Here is a 20,916-nt window from a genome sequence, read left to right on the forward strand (position 1 = left end):
GAACGCCATTTCCCCCCCGTGTTTACTTTTTGTTTACATTGAGTGTAATTCCGGCTTTCACCAGATGCGCCCCGTCACTACCGCCCATTGGGAACTTCCGACAGAATCGGCCACAGAGCACAGACGGGTTTAAAACACTTCTTTAATGAAAAATATGGACTAATACATTGCACACTTTTTGTAGCAATAAACAGAACTACTTCGCTTCGCTTCGGAAATTATTCGATTTACCCCCATTGAATCAAGCCGAAAGGCTTCTTTGGGCTTTTCATCCTTTTTAGTTGACTTTGTATTTTGAACTGTACAACCATGTGTTTTTTTCTCTGCAGACTTCTAAATAAAGTATTCCATCAATCAATACTCCACTCCAATAGCAGCTCGCCTGGCAGCACATTAGAGAGAACCATAGAGGCGAGAACTCACTAGCGCTCTGGACCTGGGCTAAGTTAAACCGTCAGTTAAATTGCGTTGCAAGTCCAAGTGTATTTAATGTCAGCTACAAGGATATTCACAAACAATGCAAGAGGAAAGAACGTGGACCTATTTAGAATGTTTATGCTATCAAGTGTGAAAATGTACTGTATATGTAACGGAAATACAATTTATATTCCCTTTAGGCTATTGATGTATCGATTATTGATTATGCATTTAGTCATATTCAGTTCAGTTATATTAATAATATATGACTATATGCTGATTTGTCTGAATGTAATGTACCAAAAGAAGTAAATTAGTCTGATAATATGTCTTATGAGTTTAGTACACCCTCAGTGTACTTATTAAGCAGCAGGCTCACACAGCAAGGTCAAATAGCTATTCCTCTGTAGGCAAGCGGCAGACCAGACCTATAAAGCAAGACGACGAGTTATAAGATTTTATGAACGCAAGGAGAATGTTTCTCGTATCAGGCGTCAGTATGCTGGCTAGGGCAGTGACTATGGCCTCGGCATATAGCAGTGGGCCTTCCATTCTCAGTCGATGAGAATGGAACACATGTTTATAGTTGGTCAGGGTAGTGTCGCTGCTCGGACGCTGAGCGTGGAGCAGCACATTTCATAGTCAGGCAGAATTGATCTTCCATACTCAAGTGCTGAGAACACATCTTTTGGTCAGACAGAAGAATGTCAGTCCTCAGTGTTATCCTAACAATGTGTATACACCTTGTAGAATCTGTATTTAAGCTGCCCCAACATACAGAACAGTATATATATAAGAAACTCTCTCCCCATCTACTTAACCTCACCCTTGACTGTGACATCTGTTCATATCAACAACAATTACCTTTATCTAAAAACTGTTGATGCAGCTACAAGTTAACACGGTTGTAAACATACTAAAGAGTCTACAGTCCAGTCAGAAAGGATACCATACCACCATAGTGTGTCCAGTCATGATGTCATGACTGAGATATATGCATGTGTCTGTAGCTGGTCTTGGATCAAATTACACTCATGGAAAACACAAAGTTGTAGAGACAAACTTTGAACCAGCTTTTTTTTCTCAAGCCTCTTTAATGAAAATGACCATTGTGATTACATTTATCCACTGACCACAAGATTAAAAAAAAACTTCAGGACATGGTTGCTGTAAAAGAAATATCAGTCATAGCTGATGAATGTGAAATTGACTGATTACAAATGGTTCAACAATATCTTGCATACATCCACTCATAAAATATAATTCCACATCTGAAAAAGCAAATCATTTTCAAACAGAAAAAGGGACGTAAACAAAATGTTCCTTTTCAATTGTTGTCTTTATTACCATATTTGAGGAGATAACTTAATCAAGAAGCAAAAAAATATACCAGACAATAAAGTACTAAAAATCTGAAATAGAAATACCCCCCCAAACACAAACTGTTTGGAGTTCCCCTTCCTCCCACCCCAACACACACACTGCTGTCCTCTTGTGGGCTTATGTTGCGTATCGCTTTGTCCACTGTTTGGCTGTTCGATCATGCTCCGCTCTGTTGGTCGTATATTGGGTGGCAATGCTTCCAACAAGGGGATCAGCTAAGAGGAAAAGAAGAATTCATATTTAGTTTAGACTCACAATCCAATTAATTAGAAAAGAAAGAAACTGCAATGGGGTCTAGGAAAACATAGGCAAAACCAAATACTAAAGCAATAAATGACTGGAATTTATGTTTGACTGGAAAGAGGTATTTTGATCAAGACAAGGAGACAGTGGTCTACGCAATAGATTCAGGACTGGACATGGCCCCTGCTTGGCCAGCCTTCACAAATGGGACAGAAGCCCAAGCCCACTGTGTGCTTGTGGAGAGGATCAGTGAAGTCTGTCCTCTCCAAAGACTGAAAGGAGGATTAGTGACCATCCATACAGCAGACCTAGAGGCAACTGCTTGGCTTAAGGACTTTGCATTCGCTAAATAAAAATCAAGACTGATATGTGGGTTTGTGATTTGATAAACTGATACTGAACTTAAAACTAATAAGCAGGCCTGCAAACAAACAAAAAAAACATTATGACCAGTTTTTTGATTTATCGAATATTCGAGAAGGGCAGGTTTTCGATATTTTAAGATTGTTTTATATATGATATGTTTTATATATATGATATGAACGGATCGATTAACCATATAAGCATTATACGAAAAAAAAAGTTTTGCCTACAATAACATACGTAAAATAACGATTGATTATTTATCTATTATTTTATACAATTATTATTATTAACAATCAATTAAGTCGATTAACTGCACCCGTAAAATCAGATGAAACACCAGCGGAATAACTAATTGAATAAATACATAATTGATATTGTATCAACAGGCCCCCCTGGTGGCTGAACCAGGGACACAGAACCACAATGTTCTGGGATCAAATGTGACTCAAGACTCATTGCATACTAGAGACCAACCGATGTATCGGTCTGGCTGATATATATCGGACATTATTTCACAATTGACAATTATGCAGCCATTGTAAATCGTCTATTTTAGAAATGTTTGAATATGGCTTAAGTGGTTATTTGTTTTTTATACTGTGTTTGCTTATAAGTTAATTCTTCTTAAATAAAAACTCTACATTTTTCAAATTGATTAGAAGATCTTTGCATTTTTTTTACAAAAAAATCGGGATCGGACCCAAAAGTCTTGCATTGTCCGGGCTCTATTGCATACCATCCCTCCATTATACCCTTTTCTTTGTTGCCGTCCTATCAGAATAATAACCAATATGATGACATTTATCCACAAACGCTACACAATCATGATTATTCACCATAATAAAAAGTTAATTCATCTACCTTTGTCGACCAGTGTCAGGTTATATAAACATACCAAGTGGCATCTTTACCATGGTTGGAGACGATCCATACTGCTATTCATGTCTTGGATGGGGTAGGACAAAAGCTTTTCTAAACACAGGTAGCGACTTTAGCAGCATCGCATGTAGGCTACTGTTACTGTGAGTGTGAAGTCACAATAGCAGCACCACTGTAAGCTACTGTTACTGTGAAGTCACAATATTTACAACACAATGACCAATGTCATTGCCCAATTTCATAATACAAACATTGAAACTCTACTTATTTTTGATAAGAGACTAGGTTTACTGCCTTACTAACCAAATACGGATGACAATGGCTGTGACATCTTGTTTGTATGCAGAGAAAATCTATTGCAATATTTCTCACTGACAGTTGTCAATGTAAAACCAACATCGAGTGCAAATCTTGCATTTACGTATACCATTGTTTTGTGCCATTTATTAGTATTAAAGTATCAGTTCAGGCACCGACACCATTTAAAAAAGTACATATTTAGCACTGGTATCCAAGCCCTACAGCTGACTTGGTAGAGAAGGTCACTGTTGGCATGAAAAGTTTACTATCCTAGACTGGGTAGGTTATGGTATCGAGAGCTTGCAAGCGGAAAAAGGTTTAAAATGCAATTATCTAGCCACAGCCTTACCTGGGTTACAGTCAGTGAGCAGGGAACAGATGGACAACAACACCTTGGAGATGGTGAGGGCGGGGCTCCAGTTGTCCTTCAAGATGTCTAGACAGATCACCCCCTGGCTGTTGATGTTGCAGTGGTAGATCCTCGTACGAAACGTTACCTGGCAAGAAAAAGACAACACTGGGTACAGCAAAAATAACTGGTATATACAGACAGGTAACAAATGAAAGGAAAAAACATCATAAAGTCTTAGTAGTTGGACCACCACAACCGCTTCAATGTGCCTTGGCATAGATTCTACAATTCTCTGGAACTCTACTGATGAACTATGGAACAATAAATGGACATACCTAAATTCACCTACCCATGTAGGCAGATAACAGTGGGGGTCCTGTGCCACACACACGTCTGCAGTGATCTCCTCAAAAAGTTCCAGCTCTCTGACATAATTCTGGTGTGCACCTCATTCACATGAATTGTGGGCAGGCATGCATGCATGAGAATAAATATTTTGTTCATGAACTCAGTGAGCTCAAGCACTTAGGGAAACCAGAATTGCACTGGATAGAGGAGTTCTCAACCAGGGGTTTGTGCCAGTACTGCAGGGGGTTCACAAAATTGTGAGAAAATAGGATTTATTTATAATATATATAGTCTATACAAAACTTTTAATTGTAATAACTAAATAATTGAGACAGGGTCTAAAGTGAGAAAGAGTTGTAATTGTTCACTACATGTGTAGCCTACCTTTTAAAACTGCAATTAAACCTTTTATTGCTATTGAGCAACATTTTAAATCATAGGGGGTACTTCAGTTGAATTTTCGAGACAGAAGGGGTTCAGTGCTCAGAAAAGGTTGAGAACTCCAACATGGCAATAAAAAGACTTGACAAAAACTGCAGTACATGATGACAAGGATATGGCATGATGTCATAGTCTGACCACGAACATGATTCAGTCATATAATATAGATTCTGTGGTTTGTTTTTACGTTGTTGTAATAATCATTATTGAAACTAGGCCTCTAGTGTGTGTGAATTTATGCCACAGTGTTTTATCGTGGTATGGTTGTATGAGCACGTTATCCATGTGGACTGTTATTGTGTGCACCTGGGGTCAGATATTTATACACAGCTTAATATGGAGCCTACATATCCATTGGGCCACCACAATCCTTAAATTACCAACAACATAAAGGGCCCCAATACAACCTCGACAGTTCACAGATTTGAATAGGCTATACTTTTATGTGACCGTGTGATCAGAGGCAGACAAGATAAAAGTAGTTTTTCAGTGGATTCTCTAATGGTTATGTTGTAGCCTGTTATAAGTCAAACACACACACCAACCTGAATTAAACCAAAACACACAAATGTAAAGCACACACACTGGGACTGTTGTATTTTACCTCCAACTCGCTCTCCCCGTTCCGCATATTCTCTGACCGGAAAAGAGTTCTTAACCTTGAACCAGACTTATTTGAGAGACGATCTACGTCATCCATATCTTTGCTATTTAAAGCAATGCTAACATAAATGTGTAAAGACAGACGGGACATGATTACAGATTTTCCTGTGTTTATAGTTTCCTAAAGTATAACTACTATCATGCAGGGGTGTCGGAAGACGGATGAGTGATCTGCTCTTGGTACGTGACTACGTCGTACTACAAAAGCAACTAGGCTGAGCAGGTTTGGGGCTTTGAATGTCATTCAACCACAATACGTAGTAACCTATTTTGGGCATGGCCGTCTCAAAAGTCCCGTTGCGTCACATTCAGTCTGGAGGTGGTAAAAATGCACTGCTGATTGGCTGAAGGGGAACAACGATCATTGGCTGAAGGGGTTGTCAGTCAACGGTATTACTCCCGTGTCCGTCCAACTCCAGCCCACAGCCAATATTGCAGAATGGGCGATCATACCAGACTCACTCCTGAAATCAAATGGAAATGAGATTTCTGGAGGGAGGGTGTACCAGGCTAAAGTTATTCCACCATTTTACTCCACCACTCTCTACATTGACAGTCACTGTGCTTGTTGAATAATATCCAAGAGTCGTACAGTTTTGAGTCAGTTTATTAATGTCAAATTGGTCCGGATCGGTTCAGATTCTATTACCTCTGGGTTCAGGTCTGCTTATCATAATGTGAATAAGGGCGCTCGGGTGGCGCAGTGGTAAAGTGCTTGCCCACCACAGTGGAGGTTGTGGGTTTGAGTCCACCGTGGTGCATCCGGCTTTGTCGGGTGTCTATACGAACACAATTGCCCCGTGTTCGGGGGAGGGAAACCGGGCGGGAGGATTATATCGCTGCATGTCTTCCTACGGGCTGGGGCGGAACCTGTCACCAGAGAACGGGCTGGGGCGGAACCTGTCAGCAGGGAATGTGGGGCGGGAGGAGTAGTACAAAGGCTCTACATCCTCCTGGTGGGGGCTCCTCACTGGCAGGTGAGTCAGTAGGATACAACAGCAGTGACAACACACAAATGTGTGTGGGGAGGAATCAATTGGCAAAAACGAATAAATTAGGGAGAGCAAAAAAGAAATCATTATGCGTTTACAAGAGCGGATCCAAGAAGACCCATAATAAGCGCTGATCAGGAAAGAAATACACAAAGTGCTGTTAACTCTAGGATCAGATTACTGCAGCGCAAATTAAAGGCAGCAGGCTCTCAGGAATTAAACCACGTTGACGAGTCGCCAGCCAATGTGTGCTCATAAAAAACTTAAAATATGATTTTAATGGTTGTAAACAACATAATGTTGTATTACTTTAGTTTATTTAATATCCAAATGGCCGGCGATATTTATATTTAACAGTCAATTACACGGGAAACCAACCCTCTCCGACACCGATTCTGCTGGAGAATTGGGTGACAGTAGAGTGTGAGGCGCAGATGCCTTACAGGGGCACACCGCACATTTTACAACCGTTTTTTGGCTACCGACGATTATCCTTTACTAAATCACATAAACGTTTTGTTTGGGTATAATGACATCATATGTCACTGTAGACATATGTTATGTAGTTTAAACATACCACCATTGTCTTTCATAACACCACACAAAAACATTTAATAACATTTCAGTTGAATTAACTGTATTCAGTTAACCATTTCTTTAAAAGATCATGTATTGTAAAAACCTACTGTAGCCTACATAGAACTGTTAACGGATGTGTCAGTTTTTGATCCTTGCAAACTGAACTGGGACATGCCGTTATCAACGGTAACATAAGATTCCTTATTGTGACTCAGCAAAAGTGAAAAGCCCTCTGGTGGCTGAAAAGAGGCACTTTGGAACACCAGGAAATACCCATTCATGTGACTGAAATGACAGCAATATCGATTTTCACAAAATGTTATGCAAAGTCGGCACCTCCAAGGACTTTTCTTTTGTTCTTCCTTTTGTTAGTTTGAAGATAAATGTTTTATGAGCAGATGGGGATTTGTCTTCACTTCTATTATCACAGCAGAAGTTCAAGTATGACTCAATTAAATAGTAGAGTAAAGGTTAGAAATAATCGAGTGTAACTAATTTAGATGAAAAAGTCTCACATTACTAATATGGACTGCCATTACAAACAAAAACACGGGCTATGCTGATAAAAACATACAAAAAAAGTCTTGCGGTACTGTGTGGCATCTATAAGCACCAGGTATACAGTAACTGGTTGCTGTGACATGGACATTTTGGGCTCAGTACCTTGGGTGGTTTGAAGGGGTAGTCTGGTGTGAATGCAATGTCCAGGAAGAAGACACCTCCCTCATAGACAGAACCGGGCGGTCCCAGGATGGTCGACCTCCACTCATAGATGTTGTCTCCCTTAGGACCAGCGCTGCAAGAAGAAAGAAATGTCACCCTCGCTATGGTATAGCAGATTTCACCTCAATTTAAACTCTGTAGATAGGGCAGTGTTTGCTCTGGAATTCTACAAGTAGTGGTTGTTTGGGGTATTCTTTTGTTTTGGACCTACATATGATGATGTGAATACAATTCTAGAGGTAGTGAGCCTAAAAATATCTATACTCTATTAAACCACTGCCACGCAATGTTAATAGAAAGTTAGGCTAAATGATGAGTTAGTTGCTTAAATATACTTTATTGGTAATGTCCTTGCTGTAGTGCAGGACAAATTTAACCTGACTCCGCCAGATGGGGGCGGTACTGACGTCTGTGAAACAAATGTGACGCCGGCTTCTTCCTTCTGGCGGAGTCAGGTTAGGACGAATTAGGAAACACTCCAAAACATAATGGCATGATGGCAGAGTGAAAAGAAAATTGTCAAAAAGCACAGATAACAGCAACTCATTCAGCTCTGGCTGCAAGGTTCAGCTTATTCTTTTCTGGTCCAACCCCTAAATTAACCTGTTATGGCCCCTATACATCAAACGGACCTGCCCTGACTACTACAGACTAACGTTGGGAGATCAGTAGGGTCGAACGTCAGGTGTAGGGCTGCAACTACCGATTATTATCTTAACAATTATTCTATTGATTTTTTTTTTTTACTTTGAATAATAAGGAAGCACAGATTTAAAATAAAATAAAAATCTGTTGCACCCCTAGTCAGGTGTTAAACACTTGCAGTGTGCACACTGTTTACACACCGCACGGTCAGCTGATGGCTCTGTTGCTAGCCTGCGTGAGAGGAAATAACTCCATGCCAGGAAGTGGCAGGAGGTGGCATTAGTCTGCAGTGTTAACCAAAAGGTTTTCAGAAGCAGTGAGCAAAAAACACCAAAGCGTATTTTCACACTACTTTAACTCTGAAACCTGTTTGTGGTCTCGTATGTGCTCTAATAGGAATTGAGAAACGAGAATATGGTATTGGCATTGTTGAGCACACCCTTATAGTGGGCAGGGTAAGTGCACTGTCTGCAACACTGACATGTTTTGCTTACCTCCCTCACACTCACTCGCTTTCTGCCTTTCTCGATCTTTCTCTGCCTCAGTATTCGCATTGATCAAATCCCCCCATTCAAATTTAACAGTCTCCAGCAAGCACACACAGTAATTGTTTTTTTTGCTATAAAGAATGACTTTTCATTCTATGACAATGACAACCTCAAATGGGAGACTGCTCAAAGAAAATCTTATGGAGCTTCAAAAAGAATGAAGTTATTTAATACTTAACGGGAAGGTGACTCTCATGAATCTCACTTTCAAAAAGATGTCTCGTCTATTCAAAATGTTTTACTTCTATTACATCCATTTCTGAAAAACAACCCACGTGTCAATTTCAGCAGAATGTCTTTAGTGAGGAAAGTTCCTATTCCTCTGGGCATCATTCAGAAGACACATGCCTTTATAGCAAATCACTGATATGCGTCTATGCATTTAGATCCGTATTGAAGTTCTTGAAGCGACTGAACCTTTAACCTCTTACATAAATATTATGTAATAAATATATGTACATATTGTCTTGAAACACCCCCAGAGAGTCCTGAGTACACAAAATAAAAGTATTGATCTAAATGTGCTGGAGGAGGGACACAGAACTGTGCTTTTTGATCCAAAGTAGACATGGAGTTTTTTAAAGATGGATAATCAATCAAGAAGACACACTTGAGTGTGAATGAAAACTTAAAAACAAGCAAAATTCAATGTTGTAAAAGGTAGTCGCCAGCCTCAATTCACATTCCTGAAAATCTTGTTTACTAAATTTCAACCAGATTATGATAAATAAATATAAGTATTTTTATTATCATTATCATTAATAATTATACAATTGATTTATCATTTGCTGCCACAAGTTGAATATATAATTTAAGTGGTTGTTTAGTTGAATGAATTGTGCATGAATACTATTGGACAGTCAGCCATGCAACAGATTGTGCTTCATTGTCACGTTTCAGCCTGATGCATCAGTTATGGCAATATTCAGACCAGGGGTGCAACAGTTACTTATACTAATCGGGTTAATCAATTAAAACATAATGAATAATTTATCCAAATAATTCAATAATCTATACCCCGTAAAAAAAAGTCACAAAATGTGAAAATGCTGATCTGCAGTGCATTTGATTTGTTGATATAGAATTTCTTGCTAAATATTGCAAACAAACAACAATGTGATTTGAATATTCAATTATTTGGAAAAGTAATCGATAGAATAATCGCTAAGAAATTGCTAGCCCAATCAAAAACTCCATCTTTACAGGTGGCAGAAGACACAGTTCAAACATCCACTGTCAAGTTAATGGCCCAGGAGGGTGATTTTGTGTCTATCAACACCAATTCCTGCCCACTGTCACAGAATGCTTCAATACAAATGTTCCAGTATCAAAAGGTAATTCAAAGGAATATATGACTATGGTTGTTTACTTTTATTAATTGTCTCCGCCAGGCCGAAGGAATGGCGAGAGAGTATGTTTTGCACCCCGTCCGTCCGTCCGTCCGTCCGTGTGTGTGTCCGTATGTCCGTGTGTCCATCTGTCTGTGAGCAGCTAATCTCCGGCACCGTTGGCCCGGTCGCTGCGAAACTGTGCACACACACTCCCTGGATGCCAATTCAGAACCTCTGGCCCAAGTTTTTGACATGGGCCTGTTATAGCGCCACCAGGAGGCCGATTTGCACAAAACCATTTTTTTTATATTACTCCTACAGATTTTATCCAAACATAACGCAAATCAGTACACAGTATCTCTATAGTCATGTGATCAACACGGATCTGTCTGATTTTGTCTTGATTGGCTAAAGTTGCCTTCCAAAGTTTGCAGGATTGGCCCGATTTGAACAAAATGCCTCAAATCATCTACGCAGCATCCAATTTCCGTGAAATTGTGCACACACATTCCCACTAGGCTGAGGAAGAAATGTTCAAATCAGCCTCATGGTGGCGCTATAACAGGCCGATTTGCGTTTTTACCTATAACTGCACCGATCTGCGTGAAACTTTGCACGCACTCTCCCTAGAGGCCAAGGAAAAACCTTTGCCATGCATTTTTTACATCTGCCTTTTAGAGCGCCCCTTTTCACATTGGCTTATTATAGCGCCACCAGGAGGCCACAATAACCTACCTGACCTGGCGGAGACCTGTGCTCCGAGGAGCACTTTTTCTAGTTTACAGTGTTTTGGCCAGTTTTGACAGTTCTATTATATTCCACATCGTATAGTAAGTGGGCTCTGTATCTGTCTTTCACTTGTTCCTCATTCAAATCAATGTCAACATCAATATTGCTGCTTCTTAGCTTAATAAAAAAAAAAGAAAAAAGAATATCTGCATATATCGACAACTTGGTTCAGCAAGTATGATAAATTAATTAGTTCTGGCATCAATGGGAGGGACTGATTTTTTTTTTGCAGGACAATATGTCCATGTATGGATTATGAAATAGAACTGGGGTTCAGGGCCCATCACTTATATTAATCCATCTTAAGTTGAAAAACAAAATAGACTAAGCACTTCTAGCAGAACAATGGGCCTCATTCAGCAATAAATTCGTAAGTTGTCTTCTTAAATTTCTTCCTAAGTGAATTCCTAAGAGAAGTCGAGTCAGATTCATGAAATGTTCTTAGGCTCTGCCTGCAGTCACACCTGTGTGTGATTGCTGCACACAGAAATCACAGGAAATCACACAGAGAAATAAAGTTGAGAGAATTAAGTAAAGAATACCTACACTAAAGCCTAAAGATGGTGGAACACCAGACTCCAAACATAAAAATAAATAAATATTTCTGTGGAGGTACTTCTGAAGTGAACAGCAAATTATTTAATTTAATTAATGAATGTATTTTATTATTTCTCTCACATTAATCAACATATCACCACTCGATATCAATGTAAATTTGCTGAAATTAGCTGTTAAAAATGTTTCGAAAATAGCCGATCTACAAGTTCAAAATTGCCAGTAATGGGACGCGTTGTGAGCTTGTAGATCAGCTATTTTCAAACAAAGTATAAAATAGGGTTAAAGTGATGAAACTGTTCCTCGTTTGCTGTGGACCCCCTGGAACAGCTTCAAGGACCCCTGGGGGTCCCCAGACCACACCTTTGAGAACCTTTTTTGCTCTAAAGATATGATAAAAATATTATTGTAATTTAAATCCTATATTATACAACTGTAGAATTGAAGAAACTTTTTGCACAAACATATCACACTTAAGAACTCAAAGGCCACCCTAAGAGTGCTCTCTAGTATGCGTAGATTTCTTCTTAACTTAAGAACAAATCACAGCTAAGAAAACATTTGTGAATGCCAAAATCTCTTAAAAAACTTCTTAAGTGGGTCTAAGAACAAATTTGTTCGTAAGTACGGTTCATGAATCGGGCCCATTGTATGCAAACAACCCTTAGAAGTACTTATCTTAATTGCATTTACATGAAAAGTGGAATGAAACGTGAAATTCAAAACCATTTTGATCCACTGACAATCTATTTTATTGCAATGTTTTATTTCTTTTCAGTGTTGCCTCTGGGTTGAGCTCTTGGCTGTAAATATCAGTCATATAAAACACCCCACTGTGAAAACTGTCATGATGAAAATGATCATGTTAAGGCCTTTGCAGACAGGGTGCGATTTTTCGCACGGAAAAAAATGACAATATCATTTTTTAAATTAACACATTCTTGTGTTCTCAATGACCTCATGCATACCGGCTCCAAATTTACCGTGCGGCGATGCGATGCGGCAATGCGTTTTTTTTCCAATCTAATCCAGTTCAATTCGTGCGTCTTTTCGCATGCGGTAAAAACTGATTGACTAATCGCACCCCGTCTGCAAAGGCCTTTATTCATTTCAATTAGCGGTGCACAATATATTAGTCATTATTTCAGTATCAGCCAATAATGACAAATGGTCTATATTGGATTTCAAATGTATTCCTAATATGGCATGCTGATATGACGCATCATATCGTGCCAACCACGTTGATGCATTGGTGGAAAAACAATTAACCTAACTACACAGGAGACAATGTCTGCCGTGTAAGGAGAAAGACAATATTCGTACCAATATTGATAACGAACGTAACATCCTTAATTTCAATATCTGAAGCATTGCCACTGAATACAATACAGGCTTTTCAATGAATACACCACAGGCAAGGAAGGTACGGTATATATATTTGAGCTAAGCTTAGATGAAACATACCTGCAGTTGGGTGGAGGGTCCAGTGTGATATCCGCCAGCTCTTTTTGAATCCTGCAAACACACAAAAAAAGAATAAATCATTGGCAATGTGCAGCTTTTACTTAAAATAAGACATGGTCTAAGCAGTGTGACCTGCACGTGGATCTCGGACATCATGTGGTTAGTTTATGACGTCAGTCATCTATGACGCATCAGTGATGCTCATAGCCTGCGTTCTGCGTCTCCGACGCACATTTTTTTAAAAGGGCGCATCAAACAAACCATCGTGGCATCCGCGGGACGCATACTACTTTATCCTGCTACGTTATGAACAAATTCAGCACTTATAATATAATTCAGGACATTCCTGCATTAATATTACACCAACAAGCCAACGTGAATGCGCCTGTGGGACTGGTCTCCTTCTCTCCAGAGTCCAGAGTGGAAGCCTCTCTCTACAGTCAGTGAGCCCCCCTCCCTATCCGCTGGCTATGCGTATTTATAGTTTGTCGAACGGCCGTGTTGCGGAAACCGAAACACCGAGGTGCAGCGAGTGCCCGCGACATGTTGTAAATCATTCTTTTCGGTGCGACACAAGCATAAATCAGACTTCAAACGTAAATAAATCATTTGAAGGGAATCCCGCTTTGTACAAAAAAGCCAGAGCAATAAATACTTCTTCTCCAATGATTAACAAAAACAAATATCTGTGTTCCGTCTCTATTATGCTTCCCCCTTACACATAGCGTTGTTGTTCTTTAGTTTTAAATGATCTTTTTCCTATCATTATTATTATGAATTTTGCATCTTTGTCACTTATGTATTCTGAGTTTCCAATCTAAGCGATCTAGCGCAAGGCCTATTGGCGCGCGTTTTTAGCTGTGGCGAACCCGGGATGGAGTTATGAAATGTTTCTACTGTACTATTCTTCCTACCTAGGATATCATAACATCATAGAAAAGGGTAAGATAACCGTGGTCCAAAATTCCCCTTTAACAAGTGATTATTATTTATTTATTGATGCATTTATTTTGACTAATAATAATAATAATAATAATAATAATAATAATAAGGAAGGAGAGCATTTTGGGAAAACCTTTTTTTTTACTTTTTGTATTTCAGATACATTACCAACATACATGAATATAATCATAATTATAGCCACATAATATCAAACACAGGTTTAACACAGCAATTTCTCAAAAACTAGACATTTTATTAGGACTAAGACAAATAAATGTGCACAAATCTGTCAAAAGGATCGGTCAAAAAGGCCTGAGAGTTTATTCAATTGTGGTCTTTTGAGTGCAATTGTCATTGTGTGGACTTTAAAATCATCAAATAGTTGTCTATAAACATCAGTACTGAAATCAACATGTAACGTGCAAATACGACACTAAATAGCCAACTCAAATTTACGGATGATCTTCTGAGTAGCATGTAGAAGAATTAGCCGAATTAATCCAATTCTGGCTATGCTTTTTCCACTACTCAAGAAGTTGCATTTACTAGCCCCCACTAGTAGCTAGCCATTAACCAACCAATCTATATTGTAGTTAACATGTTAGGCTGACACTTTCATAGTAAGCTTCAATTACATCTTACTAGGAGGACACTGGACAATTTCGGGACAATCATTTCGGAATCTGTCCCAGTTATACCAGTGTCAAATGTTTTGTGACACACACACATTCTGTGAATTATAGTATGGATTATGTGCGAGAAGTCTAGGTTGTCTTCTATTAGACAGCCTAGACTTCGTCTACTCTGTATTTTCTTATGAGCGGCAGAGTGAAAGAACATAAACAAACTGAAGTTGCTAGTCAGCATTGACTACTAACCATGGATGTATTATGAGGCTACAGTATTCAGGTAATGTTTTAACTCAACCTATGCTCTGCCCACTACAGAAATGCCATAATGTTTATTATCATCTGAGTCAGTAAATGACATCATTGCTGTCATACTGTAAGTAACCCGTTATGTAGTTCTGTCAGGTTCTCCTCTAGACTGTGGAACCATTGGCGCACTTGTCTGTATGTTCGAAACTGAACATTTTTATTGTATTTCTTTTTCTATTATTGTTATATTTTGTATGTATGGTGTTTTAATGTGATATGGATCGCCCTTGGGTCTGAAATAAAGATTGAATTGATATCAGAAAAGGGGTATTATATTGTTACATGCATTTTTTTAAGTTACCAAATGTGGGACCAGAAAGCCATTGACTTTGAAGTATATTTTGAAATGAATGGGGACCTTCCTTATACCAATAATGAGTGATGAGTAATAAGACCAGATCTTACTAACCAGTACATCTAATTAATCTCATAACCATTTTGTTTTGAAAACTCAAGCCACTGCTAGCGGTTTACTACCTTTTGGCGCTGGTGGAAAGCAGCTTGGAGGTCTTGCTCATGGCTTTGCTCTCACGTTTCTTGCAAGGTGTGTCCCTCTGTCTGTTTTGGCTGGAGGACGAGGGTGATGATGAAGAGCTGGTACTGGCACGTGAATCCTCATCCGACATACCGGTTTGGATTGGAGAAGAGCAGGAACCTATAGTGATAAGTACAGAGAGATACCGTTGCAGAGGAAAAACAATGTCACAAAATGGATCCAAATTAGGACAAGAACTAGAGATAGCAATTTAGAGTAATTTAGTTGAGTATTTTCAGACACATGGAAAATGTCTTAATGTTTGTTAAATTGATGTAGTGCATAGTGTAACCAATCCGTAAATCATATGGTAATTTCATCACATGCGATGTGAGCAGTTTCAGTTTTTGAAAATTATGTACGAGTATCCTGTTCTTCCTGTTTAGGGCAAGTAACATTAGGCGGCTGCTTAAAACAATTAAGCAATTGCCTACTTAAGAATTATCACCTTGTGTGTTGTGTAGTCTTCTCTGTAGTCTAGTCTTGCGCCTTAGGCTTAGCTTACAGATCGTCACAAGATCATGTTGCTCAACAAAGTGACTTTTCAATTACAAGACTTGTATTTTTGTGAATCTTCTTTGGTTAACAGTTTGGAGTGGACACAACATTCTCTTCATTTTCACAGATATTCAGTGTGCATAGTTTGGAAAACATGGCCTACAACACTGGATTGCGTCATGATCCAAGGAATCCAGAGGAAAGAATGTTTTATTGTATGACCTACAGTACAGTTCTGTTGTTAAAGGCCAAAATGTAAAGCGGCCTGGTAGAGCGCCACTATGAGGTCAATTTGACAGCGTTTTCCTTGGCCTACTGGGAGTGTGCATGCAAAATATGATGTTGGTTGGTCGGTCGGTCCAGTGGTGTCCAAAATTAGCTGCACATAGACACACGGACACACAAGCGGACAGAGGCGAAAACATAGTCTTCACATCCCAGCCTGGCAAAGACAAAAAACAAAAAAGGTGCATAACTCAGAATGTGATAGGCTTGTGAGGCTAATTACTCTGTACTTTGCTAGCAATCGAGTCTAGAGGTCTGTCTGTGTGCATATGTGCGTGTTTACAAATGTAAGGTGCCAGGTTCAAGCAAGCCTGTGATGTTAGTTAGCTAGTAGCTTGATAGTTAGCACCACTAGTAAAGTGTTGTTAAGGACAGGGAAGGCTACATTAAACAGGGATGAAAGTGGGTTTTAGAGAAAACATCTGAAAAGGAAATCGTGTGCGATTATTTGGGGGGCCTTTATAGTTACGTTATTGCACACCAGAAAGTAGTTACATGATGTCTTATGCTAATTGAAGCATATGTTCCAGAATAACTTGGGCCATATTACTGACAAGAATGCTCAAACTTCTCTTAGTAACATCAGTAAGCCTACATTATCACCACAAAGTCTAGAACTCCAGCTTTGGATTCTCTCTCCCCAGAGCCAAAAGAGAGGGGAGGCAAATAACACACAGGAGTGTGCACACTTTTGACATTAGCATGCATAATATGCACAGCCATTGGCTGTAGTGTAGTGTGCGTCAGCTACCTATACAGCCAAGCAGGGCCCAATGAATGATCCATCACACAAAATGTAAAGCCTCATTTATAGTAGTACATTGTGTCGCACATTAAACATAGCAGATATACAAGCTCACCAACCATTGCACGCGATGACTTGTGAGCTTGCAGAACTGCTAGTTGACACACAACACCGGAACCCCTATAATGTGCTAACCCTAACCATTTCCAATTCAATTTAGTTAAATCTAATAGATGATACATATTGAGGATATATAACTCTTGGCTTTTGAAACGATCATCAAAAGGTATCAGGGGTTTTATAGATGACTTGTGTGCCGTGTTGGACAATGCTTTTGGCTCTTGAGGTTTAAACCTGACTTCCAAAACGTTTGTCCGCCGAGTTTTTATTTTATACAGATGTTTTGGGGATTTAACATGATCCTCAAGGGCTTTAAATCCTTGCGTTCCATGTATTATGAGGTCTGAACAAAGTGAACAAATCACTTTACCCGGCATATCAACCTTTCTGAAGCACTCCCTGCGGTTGTGTTGACACTGTACCCTCGAATGAAACCGTTATTGTCCAACTCAACCAGTCCCTTCGGAACTTATGTCTCACAGTTTTGTCAAAATCTTTAACTTTGTAACTGTTCTTTTCCTCGATAAACTTCTTTGGTTCAATAGAGATCTCTTTATCCGTCTGTCTGTATCCCTTTTTATGCCCATATAGGGAGATCTCTGATGTCATCAATATGACATCATAGTATAGAAATCATATGGCATCCAAGTAGGGATGTTAACAATTAATCGATTTTCGATTAACTACCGTTAAGAAATTATCCGATTAAATAAAATTGTTTTTTGTTTTTTTTAATGTTCAGAACCCAAGATATGATGATTTGAAGATTTTCTGCTCCATTCACTTCTTGTTTAACTTACTGAAAAAGGCTGTATCTCGGCTTCTAAGCACTTAAAAAAAAATCTGAAATCAAGATTCTCAGATAATAAAAAAAAAGCCGCTTATCAGTTAACCGGTTAATCGGTCGATAAGGTTATCAATTATCAATTAATGAATTGATTGATAATTTTCATCCCTACATCCAAGTAATATAATAGATACTGCACTAGGTACAACAGGTATTGCATAACCAGAGTGGCATGCCGTCCCAATGGTTTTGACACTAGTTTATCTCATTTTGGATATCTGCATTTACGGTTATTTGTAAATATATATTTTTAATACATTAAATGTTATTATTTGGCAAATTTAAATATCTTAACCACTTGAACCCCAGCATCCTTTAGCTGGATATTTCTTGCTAAAGCTTAGCCCAAAATGACAGAAAATACACTAGTATTGAGCCCTGAGGTACTCCGGTTACCCATGAAGTTTAAGTGGTTAACATTAAGATGGTCCTTTTTTAAGCACTTTTACTAACAATTCGCATACTTTGCTCTGCCATGTTGCCATGCCCATGGCGTAAACGTCTACATCTTGGAGATATCAAAAATCACGAATGAGTTTGCCAGTTTCAAATCCGACGTTCTCAACCTGTGGGTCGGGACCATAGTTAGGTGGGGGGGGGGGGGGGGTCCAGATGACAGTGACGTGACAATTTAAGGACTTTTCAGATCTTTTTACCTTAAGAAAAGAAAAAGACCAAATACTGCATCAAAAATAATCAACAAATTATACTATAAAACATTGGCAAAATTGTCACTGAATATAAGAGGCCAAAATTGTGAAAATAGCCAATCTACAAGCTCACAGCACCTTGTAGTGAGCTTGTAGATCTGCTATTTTCACAATATTTATCTGTGGAACGAAGTCAGACAAAATGGGGGGTCCTCAGTTCAAATATTATTTTTTTTGGGAGGGGGGGGGGGGGGGTCACGGCTTGAAAAGGTTGAGAACCACTGGGTTACAGTACATTATTCATTGTAGATGAAATCCAGACATGAATGGAATATCGGCTTAACAAACCGTTAGTGTAAGTTAGCTTTCCTTGATGAGAAAGAGAGACATTGGATGACAAGTCAGATGAACAGCCCAGTGAAAAATCAAACACACGGCGACATAAGAGCCAATTAATTAGAGGCGGTGGAACTGTTCTCAGTTAAATGATCAGATAAACCGAAGCCTTTCGTGGTATCACGCGCCGATCTACAAGCTCACAGCGACTCGCATCGGGAAGCGCTGTGAGCTTGTAGATCTGCTATATTATTCGCAGCAGTCTGAGTCCACCAAACAGCAACGAAAAGCAGCCCATTTCAGGCCTCGACTTTAGGCCGAAACCTGTGTTGCCATGTCTGCTTATTATACGTGACTTTGGGCTTGTTTTTATGTAAAGTTGCCTGTAAATTATTGGTGGTTGCGGTTTTTAGGGCTTGTTTTTTTTAAAGTGTAGTTGCTTATTTGGGCTTGTTTCCAGAATCTTTAATAATTGTTTAAGCAATAATGAAGGGCCACAAATGAATAAGCATGTGTCCGTAGCGCAGAACCCCTGAAAATGTTGTGCCAGAGAAACAATTAGGCCTAGTGTTTTGAAATTATTATTTTTTAATTCCAAATATTTCACTTTTCCCCCAATATTAAAAAAAAAAAATGGCAGATCTGCAAGCACACGACTAGATCTGCTATTCTCGTGTGGCCTACAGTCGTTTTTTTGGGCTTATTTTCCTAGTTGCCTAGTAGTTTCACGAGTTGCTTATTTCTCTCGCAATACCTGGCAACGCTGGACGAAACCGACTACTTGCTGGAACGGAACAGGCAAAACTCGCTTACTAAACAATAGCTCTTAACCTACGCATATAACGACGCCGAGCGTTACTTACCGACGTTGTGTGAGCATATTATACGCATATGGAGTACATTTCAACCAAAGACACAGAGAAACGCGCATTCCTGTACATCAACGGAGACCACGTTAGTAGCATTAGCCACTAAACTGTTCCGATCCAGCACATAATCGCAGCCATTTCCGAGCAACCAAACGAACCCACAAACCCCAAGATTGTCTTGTTGTTGCGATGATCGCGTATCAGTCGCTGTCTAGTTGGCAACAATTCTTCTGTAATCGATGTACAATATACATAAACATACCGCTGAACAACGTTCGTTTGCAAATGTATAAGAAAAGCAGCTATTTGGTGATCAAACCTTACCCTCTCTATTGTGTCTGGACCTCCACCACTCAGTGTTGCCAGGTTTTGAGAGAAAAACTAGCAACCAGTTCTATGAAAAGAAGCGAGCTCTTCACTTTACACCCTTTAAACATTACACTGGCTATTTGAAAATAGCCGATCTACAAGCTCATAACGTTGTGAGCGTGTAGATCTGCTATTTTCACAACAAACCAAAAAAGCCTTGAAAAATGTGGAATATTTTGGAAACATTTTAACACAAATCTTGTATGGGGGGGGGTCCCTGGCTGGCATAACATATTTTCAGACGGGGGGGGGGTCCGCAGACAAACACATATTAATTTGGGGGTCCTTGACTTGTATATGTGTGAGAAACTTTAAAACAACATTAGGAAACAAGGCCAAATAAGCAACTACACTTTAGAAACAAGCCCAAAAAAACCCGCAACCACCAATATTTACAAGCAACTTCACAGAAAAATAAGCCCAACGTCGCTTATAACAAGCCGATATGGCAACACTGTCCACCACACTGACTGCTGGCTGGTTCTGCGGAACGGAAGTATCGTGGATGCAGCAGCGATGCGATGGAGGCTGACAAGACCGTCGATCGAATCGAGATGAAAAAGTGAATCCACCTTACCCAGGGGTCTTCAACGTTTTCAGGCCAAGGACTCCCTAGCTGAGAGAGACATGAAGCAGGGACCCCCTAGCTGAGAGAGAGAGATGCAGCAGGGACCCCCACTACATATTGTATAGATGAGAGATGAAGCAGGGAGGAACCCCCTCTATATTTTATAAAATTGTGTTTTAGATTAAAACTTTTTTTG

General features: G+C 39.4%; 1 protein-coding gene across 1 annotated transcript; it reads right to left on the minus strand.

Annotated features, from left to right (window-relative positions):
- Nucleotides 1–1,487: 1,487 nt before the first annotated feature.
- LOC311042783 (ubiquitin-conjugating enzyme E2 E1-like) lies at nucleotides 1,488–20,150 on the minus strand. The gene is made up of 6 exons (XM_084053786.1): nucleotides 20,108–20,150; nucleotides 15,376–15,553; nucleotides 13,019–13,069; nucleotides 7,627–7,759; nucleotides 3,938–4,085; nucleotides 1,488–2,015 (listed from the first exon to the last, which is right to left on the minus strand). The coding sequence occupies exons 2-6, from the start codon at nucleotides 15,522–15,524 to the stop codon at nucleotides 1,918–1,920; spliced, it is 579 nt and encodes a 192-aa protein (XP_083909912.1). The 5' UTR covers nucleotides 15,525–15,553; nucleotides 20,108–20,150; the 3' UTR covers nucleotides 1,488–1,917.
- Between the last annotated feature and the right edge of the window lie 766 nt (nucleotides 20,151–20,916).

Source organism: Gymnoscopelus microlampas (assembly GCF_963454915.1).
Source record: "Gymnoscopelus microlampas genome assembly, chromosome: 3".
Lineage (NCBI taxonomy): Eukaryota > Metazoa > Chordata > Actinopteri > Myctophiformes > Myctophidae > Gymnoscopelus > Gymnoscopelus microlampas.